Source organism: Delphinapterus leucas, chromosome 1 (assembly GCF_059928025.1).
Source record: "Delphinapterus leucas isolate spDelLeu-1000000601 "Yukka" chromosome 1, BTC_Dleu_Yukka2, whole genome shotgun sequence".
NCBI classification, from domain to species: Eukaryota; Metazoa; Chordata; class Mammalia; order Artiodactyla; family Monodontidae; genus Delphinapterus; species Delphinapterus leucas.
The window spans coordinates 161464191-161473172 of NC_143129.1; the positions used below are offsets into that span (position 1 = coordinate 161464191).

Below are 8982 nucleotides of genomic sequence, written 5' to 3' on the forward strand. Positions count from 1 at the left end.
TTCCTGTAGCTCTTGGCTCTGCCACCAGCTGCCCTGGACGGGCGCTCCCTCACCCTGGCAGCCGTCACTGTCTTGAATGGGGGAGGGGGCCAGAACCTCCCAGCAGTCTCCCGGCCCCATTGGTCCAGCCTCCCGCCAAGTGCCCAAGGGGGAACTCCCCCCTTGGCTTGGCTCAGCCCAGACCTGCAGACGTGCGCAGGAAGGAGGCGTCCCAGAGCAGCTGCCACTATCAGGGTATGGATCCTCTCTCCCCTCCAAACAGCCATCTGGGATGGGGGAACCCTAGCCAGACAGACTGCCCGTGTGCCCACGTGCCCATCCAGGGCAGCTGGGGTAAGAAGCGCCAGCCCAGGCCTTTTCCTGCACCACCCTCCTCTCCGTAGGAAACCAAGGGGGCTTCCTTCCTTCCTTTCTTCTTTCCTTCCTTCCTTCGCCTAAATTTAGACTTTGCAGATTGAGCACTGGAGCAGTGAAGCTAGAGGTGGGCTGGCCCTGTCCCCAGCACACCATGGCACACAGGCAGACCCACTTCTGTGCTGGAACCCACACAGGCCCAGGTCACGAAAGGAGCAGAGATCCGTGCCAGAGACCCCCCTTCCCTGGCAGGTGTCCACACAGCAAGAGGGGGTGGCGCCTCCCCAAGGTGTGGGAAGGCCCTGATTCTTTGCAAATTCTTCAGGGCGGGCCCCGGGGCCACCATCCCTCCCTGTTCCCACAGCTACCCCAGCAGCCAGGTGGCCCCTATCTTCCTGGCCACTCCCGAGCCTGTACAAATGTTGCCTGTTACCTTATCTGTGGCACTGCCCCACTCCCAGCCCACCCGGGCCACACTCTGCTCCACCAGCCACACCCCCTGGGCCTCATCTCCATTTCGGCCTCCCTCTTGTGCCCCTGACCCTATCAGCCCCCGTTCTGCACACAGGTATCACCTGGGCACCTACGAGTCGGGTTTAACTTCAGCAACACCCAAGACAGCAAGTCGCATGCGGCCAGGGACTTTGTTTTGCTCATTGTGTCCTCAGCACCTAGAACTGGCTGGATGCGCAGCTGTCACGCCAGAACTGTTGCTTCATTGATCTAAACTTCTTAGATTGCCCTTTACCAGTTTTTCTTGTGAGCCCTGGAAGCAAAGCCAGGAAAGTACCAGAAAGGCGGGTGTGATCAACAGCCTCCTATGTTCCTGAGGAGTCAAACAAGAACGGAGATGTTTCCACCAGTGTTAGCCACCGCCTGGTCCCCAGTGTCCTCAGGCAGAACAGCTTCAGAGAGAAGCCAGCCTGGAGCTGTGGCGCCATCTCACGTGGGAAAGGAAGTGAGGAGACAGAGGCTTGGAGACTGAGCTGTGCAACCTCCAAAGCCAGGTTAGCCTTGACTTCTTGCCTCTTTCCCTCTCGTACCCCATGTCCAACCCTCTGTTGAGCCTGCTGGCCAGCCAGGCAAAACCTGACCACTCCTCACAGCTCCTGCGACCACCCTGTCTGAGCCCCCTCTTCTCCCTGCTCCCACTCTTCCCCTGCAGCAGCCCAGGGGCCACAGGTCAGCCAGAGCGAGCCTTTTAAAAGTCCAATGTTGTCCCTCTCCCGCTTAACACGCACCCCCATGGCTTCTGTACACACAGCGTAACAGCCAGAGGCCTGTGTGTGGCTTAGAAGGCACTCTCCACCAGGCCCCGTCTGACTTCCCAGCCCTCCCCTCCCTCACTGTCCCCAGCCACGCAGCCTCCTTGCTGACCCCAAAGGAGCCAAGCAGCTTCTACCTCAAAGCCTTTGCATTAGCTTTTCCTTCTGGGAGGCTCTTCCCCCAGATACGTGCATGGCTCACTTCCCTCGGCTCAAAATCTCACCTCCTCGGAGAGGCTGTCCCTGGCCATGTCCACTGGGTCTTCCCTAGCCCCTTCCCCTGCTTTATTTCCCTTCACTGTGCTTATCACAGCCTGACACTACAAGGTATGTGTGATTATCGATTATATCCGTCTCCCCTACTCAGATGTTGAGCTCCACGAGGGCAGGAGGCTTTTCTGTGTGTCCACGGTGGGGTGGGGTGGGGGGGAATTGGGGGCTGGTCGTCACAATGACAGAGGTCGGGGGGTGCTGCTGGCATTTGGGGGGTGCGGGCCAAGGCTCCAGACAACCCCAGAAGGAGGACAGATTCTACATCCTGCTCGACATGAGTGAAAAACGTGTTTATAATTACCAGAGCCAAGACTCTAACTCCATTTTATACATAAACACAGAGGACTTGTGTATACACTTGTGTATACACATAACATACACTGAATTTTCTGGGAAGGCAACTACTGTGTAAAGTGAAGGAAATTTGTACTTTGTTTTGTTCAGAACTTTACCAAGAGTTCACAGTTTCAGACGCTGACATAATATATCCCAGCATCGGTCTGCACTCGTAGCTGTCACCTTCCTGACAATTAATGACTTCACAAATACACAGCATTGCCCTGTATTTCTTTTATATTACAGGACAAAAAGATATGTACATTTAAAAATATTATCTATATTAATTCAATTATATAATTATTCGATTTAATTATATATTAATTTTAATTAGAGGTGGGTCTATTAGCCATAAATTTCATTTCAGGAGCATACAAGAAGCAATTAGAAAATATCATGAAGGGAATTCCCTGGCGGTCCAGTGGTTAGGACTCCACGCTTCCACTCCCGGGGGGCACAGGTTCAATCCCTGGTCAGGGAACTAAGATACTGCATGCCTCACGGCGCAGCCAAAAATAAAAAAGGAAAGAAAGAAAATACCGTGAAAAGGCAGCTTTGGGTCTGACAGGATGGAGAACCATGGCCTAGAGCTGCCCAGTGGAAGACTGTTAGGGAACATGGCTCTGAAGTTCAAATCCAGGCCCTCCCATTTACATCCACGTGACTGCACACAGGCTGCTTGACCTCTCTGAGCCTCAGTCTCCTCTGTAAAACGGGAGTCATGCTACAAACTACACAGGATTAGTGGGAGGATCTGAAGTGTTGAGACGAGCACGGCGTTTAGCAAAGTGCCAGGTACCTAGAGGATACTCAGTACCCATAACCGTTATTTACTCGTTTCGCAGACTTTCACAGTGCCTCTTCCCAGCAGCTGTCCCGGGTGCTAAGGGGGCATTCAGAGGACTTCGCAGGTCTTAGGAGACCTTGAGTCCCCTTCCTCCTCCACCCAAGATCTAGGCAGCCCCTGACCTCCAGGTGGGGTGAGGCCCCAGTGTCAGGAGCAGAGCAGCCAGGGCCAGCCCCAACCTGGGCCACTGGGGAAGGGGGCAGAGTGAGGCTTTGCCTTGAGCCCTGAATGTGCCAGGCCTCCCGAGGGCCCTCCCAGAGGCTCTGGATCTCTCAGCCTTCTGACCACCCATTAATACCTGTCTTTCCTGTATGTCATCTTAGGAACACTCTGCACCTCCCAAGGTGACAAATCTTTAGTCACACAGGCAGACAGGAAGACAGAAAGGCAACCAACAAATGGGCAGGTGGGCAGGCAGCAGGTCAGCCACAGGCCAACAGACAAGGAGGAAATCAGCAGGTGGACAGGTGGGACGCAAGCCAGGCAGGCAGGTGACATATATGCAGAGAGATCCCAGCCAGCATGACCAGAAAGCAGGTGGCTCGGCAGACCTACAGACAGGCTGGTGGGCAGGCAGAGGCAGACAGAAAAGCAGATAGGCAGGTGGCCAGGAGGGCATGGGGATGGGGGGGGTGAGGGGGGATGGCCCACATGGACCAAAGGCTTCAGGCCCTCTCCCAGGGCCTCGAGAAGCAGCCCCCAGCGTCTTTGAACCCTCCAGGGCAAGGCTGCCACTTCTCCCACCTGGCCTGGCTTGGCCACATGCATCCCCCTGGAGAAGGCAGCCCTCTGGGTAGCTCTCTCTGAGGGACCAGCAACCATCTCAAGCCCCACCCTGCTCCAACACAGCCATCTGCTTCACCAGGGTTGAGTCACACCTGACCCACTCCAAACACACGAGTCACACGCCAACCCAAACACAGGCACACCCTTGTCCATAGGTAGCGATACCCAGAGGTCTGCATAGCACAGATGCGAGGAAACAGCTTAACACAAACACATCCAATATCTTAGAGCCCCTACTCAGAGAGGCATGCACGTGGACCCACACGGAGACACAGGTACGTGCCATACAAACCGACGCACAGCAGCCTCACACTCAGGGTCAGTTATACACGCACGGCCGCAGCACACACTGATATCCATGTGGACGGGCAGGCATCCAACATGTCAGCGCAACCCATGGAAACCCACAGCCAGTGGTCAGATTCCAGCCTCAGATTCCCCTTGCAGTCTTGGCCAGGTCTTCCTCTCACCTCCCCGGTCTCTCCCAGCTGACGCCTCCTGCAGGAGACCTGCAGTACAGCATCCAGAACTCTCTTCTCTCCTGTCCCCTGGGTGACCTCAGCCACTCCCAGGTGTTCAATCCACCTTGTGTTGAGGACTGGCAAACACACTCCCAAGGCCAGACTCCTCCGGACTGCGCCTGCGTGTCTGACGGCTCCACCCAGATACTTATGGACCTCTCAAGTCTAACCACCTGAAGTGAAACTTGGATCCCTAAATCCTGCTCCCCACCTGAGCTTTCCTCAGGTGCTCAGGCCCAATACCAAGCAGCTGTCCTACATTCCTGCTTCCCTCACATCCTCATGCAATCCAGGGAGTCCTGCTGCCACTCCCTTCAGAATCTCAGCCTGGCTCACCTCCTCCACTGGCCATCCTGGTCCAAGCCCTCCGCCACTGCTGGCCTGGATGGCTGCCAGCCTGCTCACTGTTCTCCCCGCTTCCATTCTTCCCCTGCGGCCCCATCCTACCCTGAGCCCCCAGGGGGACCTCTCCGAAGTGCATCACAGAACCATGACGCTGTCCTGATGGAAACTCTCCAGGGGCCCCAAGCACACTTGCGATAACATCCAAGCTCCTCCGCAGGCCCACCGGCCCCTTCACAATCACCCCATCACCCGTCCCCGCGCCTCGCTGCCCCTGGGAGAGGTGCCCCCAGACGCTCCTACCTCAGGGCCCTCGGCCTCCTTCCTGCCCTGACGCTCTCCTCCGGATCCTGGCACAGCTGCCCGCTCTTCTGGATTCAAGCCTCTGCCCCGTGTCACCTGTGAGAGCTGCCCCAGGTGTTCCTCATCACCCTTCCCCACTCCATCACCCTCTGAGCACTTAGGAGCACCCAAGACCATCTTCTTCCCGTACTGTCTCTCCGCCTTAGCGTCAGTTCCAAGAGGGCAAACATTTGTGTCTGTTCTGTTTACTGCTGAGCCCCATTAGTGGGAAGTGCTAAGCAGGCCAGTTAGCATTTGTTGACTAGTGGCTGAACGGATTTACACACAGACATACCCGCCCCACAAAAATGCTCAAGCAGATACAACACGAAGATAGACACACAAATATACGAATATGGGCAGAAACACCTCCACACATGCTCACAAAACAGACTAAACAGTCCCAGAGACATCAAGAGTCCCTTCCCCTCCCCGTGGGAGTCATCCTAGTCGCTTCCCTAACCAGATCTGCCCTCTGCTTGAACCCAGTCTCAGGACTGGGAGTGGGGGGTCTCCAGCCTGGACAGAGAAGGGGGTCACTGGCCCACAGGCCTCAGGCTGTGCCTTCAGCTATGTCTGCAATTTCCTCTCCCCCTTCCTTCCCTCCTCCTCTCTAAGGCTCCTGCCAAGAAGGCCTCCCCCTCACCCCATCCCAGCACAGGAAGGGGGGCCCAAAAGCAGGGGCCTGGGAGTCTGGGCAGGAAGAAGACCCGGCTGCATGCTGATCACACACACACTGCAGGCACAAGCCCTGAGGCTGCGTGGAAATGCGTGCACGTGCACCAGCAGGTTTAGCCCAGAACCAAACACACCTCTGCCCCGGTGCAGAAGAGCACAGGGGCCAGCGGAGGCCCCGGGCTCAGTTCTGCAAGGCTGGCCTGGGCCTGGCTTGAAGCCAGAGTCCAACATTCATTAACCCTGCGTGACCAGAGCTGGGCCAGCTGGCCACACTCACTGCCTGGGCCCTGGGAGGAGGGGATGAGAGCCCCGGCCCTGGATTGTGGCTGAGGGTCTGGGGGAGGGTTGGTATCTGAGCTAGGGAAAGGGGCAGTCTTCCCTGGGTGAGGGGGGCCTCCTGGGAGGAAGAGCAAGGTTTAGGGAAGGGGTTAAGAGCCCATGGTCAGAGAACAGTGGATTCAAATCCTGACCGTCTGGGTTAAGTTATTCAATCCCTCTGTGACTCAGTTGACTCATCTGTCAAGTGGGGATAATGGTCCCCACGTTATAGGGTTGTTAGGATTAAATGAAAAAATATTGTAAAGGATTTAACACTGCCTGGCACCTAGGGAGAACTCCATCCTCATTATTATTGTTGTTATTAGCAGCCTGGGGGCGGGTTCCTGCAACCGGCCTCCCCAGCGGTTTCCTGTCGGGGAGCAGACGGCCCCTCAGGCCTCGGCCCCACCCCACCCCTCCTCCCTGCAGCCCTCCTCTCCCCTTCCTCTCCCGGCCCTTTTCCTCCCCGCCTCCCCCGCCCCGCCCCGCCCAGTCCCTCCTCTTTCCTCGGAGGAAACTTTCCGCCGGCTGGTCCATCGGCCCTTGTCCGGCCCGCGCTGCCGCGGCCTGGGATCCGAGCCGGGCGGGCAGGTGACCGGGACCGGACGGGGCGGGAGCGGCCGGGCCCCGGGTGTCTGCGGCCGCCGGACGCGCCGGGGCCGGGCAGCGGGGAAGCGGGGCGCTGACGGTGAGTGAGCCCGGGCCTCCGGGCCCGGGGGTCCCCGCCGGGCGGGCGGGATGGGAGCGGGAGGCGGCTTCCCTTCCCGGAGCCCGCCCAGGGAGTAAGGAAGGCGCCCGCGTCTCTCTCCTCCATCCCGATTCCCGGACGGCGAAAGCGGGCCTCGTTTGGGGAACCCACCAGGGGACGGAGCCTCCTGCGGCTCACTCCCCCGACCCTCAGGTGTTGGGGCGTCTGCGCCCAGGGGAAGGGTCCCCTAGCCAGGGCCCAGGTCGGCAACGAAGTTAGGAAGCCGCTCTCTCCAGGGTGGAGCCTGGCTGGGGCTGCCCTTTCAGGGAGCAGAGCTGCCCCGAGGAGAAAGCGGGGTCAGGGTCGGCTCCAGAGGGGGAGAAGGGTCTGACCTTGCTGACCTCGCAGGCTGACAGGGGAGCTGCCCCCCCAGAGAAGCATGGATGCCCCCCGAAGGGACATGGAGTTGCTCAGCAACAGCCTGGCGGCCTACGCACACATCCGCGGTGAGGGCAGACCCCGGGACCTGGACCCCTCCCTGCCTCCTCAGGCCCCACTCCACCCCTTCCCTCCCCTCCTCCACGCCCCTGCCACTGTAACCACCCTTAGCCAGTCACTTACTCCCAAACCGCCCCCCACTCCCCCGACTTCACGATGGCGGCTACCTAAGGTCCCTCAAATAGAGGGTACTGTCCTTGCCCCCCAAACTTAGAACCTGGAGTCTTTTGGAGATGGGATGACTCCCACGCGCCAGGCCCCCTCCGTGACTTCTGCCCTCTGACCCCCAGCTAACCCCGAGAGCTTCGGCCTCTACTTCGTGCTGGGTGTCTGCTTTGGCCTGCTGCTCACCCTGTGCCTGCTAGTCATCAGCATCTCCTGCGCACCCCGCCCGCGGCCCCGAGGCCCCACTCCGCGCCGGGACCCCCGCAGCAGCACCCTGGAGGCCGAGGACGACGACGACGATGACGATGAGGATACGGTGACTCGGCCGGGCCCCGAGGTGTCCGCGGAGCCCGACGGGCCCCTGAGCGTCAACGTCTTCACTTCGGCCGAGGAGCTGGAGCGGGCGCAGCGGCTAGAGGAGCGGGAACGGATCCTGCGGGAGATCTGGCGCACTGGACAGCCAGACCTCCTGGGCACCGGCACGCTGGGGCCCAGCCCCACGGGCACGGGCACCCTGGGCCGCATGCACTATTACTGACCGGCCCCCAGAGCGTACTGGATATGCACAGGGGCTTCGAGCTGCCCCAGGACCTTTGGACTGCCCCTGCCCACGGTGCTATGGAGGCCCCGCCCCCACGGCTCCCCTGGTGCTGTTGGGCCTGGATTCCCGTCCCCTGGGAGACACCCTTCCCCCGTCCAGCCAGAAGGCCCTGGGGGTAGGGCAGGACACAGGGTCCCCATCCCCTCTCTGGGGGACGGTTAAGAGGTGACGTGACCAATGAAAGCTGCATTCTCAGTGACTCAGTCTCCCTCTGTTATCCTTCCCCCTAATGACTCCCAAGATCTTGCCATGCAGGGGGCCCCAGGGCTGAGACCCCTTTACCAGGCTGACCACCTCCTTCCACCCACCCGACGCCTCAGCACACATGCTTGCGTTCAATTCACACATGGCAAAAACACACTCCTGCACCCACACTCCACCGCCTCACCGCAGACGCACACACAAAAATCAACCGCATTCCTTACAAATGCATTCCTTACCGGCAAACGCCCGGGTACACGTTGCCCCTGTCCCTACAAATGCCCTAGGTTTATGCATCATTGCAATCACACACACACACGCGCGCGCGCGCGCACGCACACAAGGCCTCGGAACCCTAACCTTGACGCTAAGGCGCTATTAGCCCCAATGTAACCTGGGGTGCCTGAGCTGGCCTGTGGAGTTCGTGTGTCACTGCGTTCCAGAGCGGACAGTGAAGGCAACTGGGAGGGTTCCGGGCTGGAGAGCCGGCCCGCCGGCCCCTCCCCTGGCGCACAGCTGGATTCTGGAATCCGGCCCCCGGGCAGAGGCCCGACCCCTCCTGGGCCCCTCCTGCCGGCCATTTCTCCAGCGCGGGGACTAGCGTCCGAAGGAGACACCCTCCCCCCTCGCCATCCGGTGGATAAAAATAGCCATGCGCAGGCCTTGGGAACGGTAATGGAAGCCACATGTTGGCCAGATGTGCCCAGGAGCGGCTGCCAGGAAAGCGGAGGGACCGGAGCGCGGAACGCCAGCCCCGCCCCGCCGCG

General features: G+C 59.5%; 1 protein-coding gene across 2 annotated transcripts; it reads left to right on the plus strand.

Annotated features, from left to right (window-relative positions):
• The first annotated feature begins 9 nt into the window (after positions 1 to 9).
• Positions 10 to 8213, plus strand: EVA1B (eva-1 homolog B). Of its 2 annotated transcripts, none has more exons than XM_089896015.1 (3): positions 10 to 1361; positions 7159 to 7256; positions 7539 to 8213. In XM_089896015.1, the coding sequence occupies exons 2-3, from the start codon at positions 7190 to 7192 to the stop codon at positions 7949 to 7951; spliced, it is 480 nt and encodes a 159-aa protein (XP_089752141.1). In that variant the 5' UTR covers positions 10 to 1361; positions 7159 to 7189; the 3' UTR covers positions 7952 to 8213. The 2 variants fall into 2 exon arrangements, with proteins under 2 accessions (XP_089752141.1, XP_022430950.1); XM_022575242.2 differs by lacking the exon at positions 10 to 1361 and adding an exon at positions 6564 to 6750.
• The last annotated feature ends 769 nt before the right edge of the window (positions 8214 to 8982 follow it).

Bases quoted from the DNA above. Each gene is read 5' to 3' on its own strand.
- EVA1B (XM_089896015.1), top strand. From the start codon at position 7,190: ATGGATGCCCCCCGAAGGGACATGGAGTTGCTCAGCAACAGCCTGGCG. The intron at 7,257-7,538 runs GTGAGGGCAGAC...TCTGACCCCCAG, and splicing joins GGCCTACGCACACATCCGCG to CTAACCCCGAGAGCTTCGGC.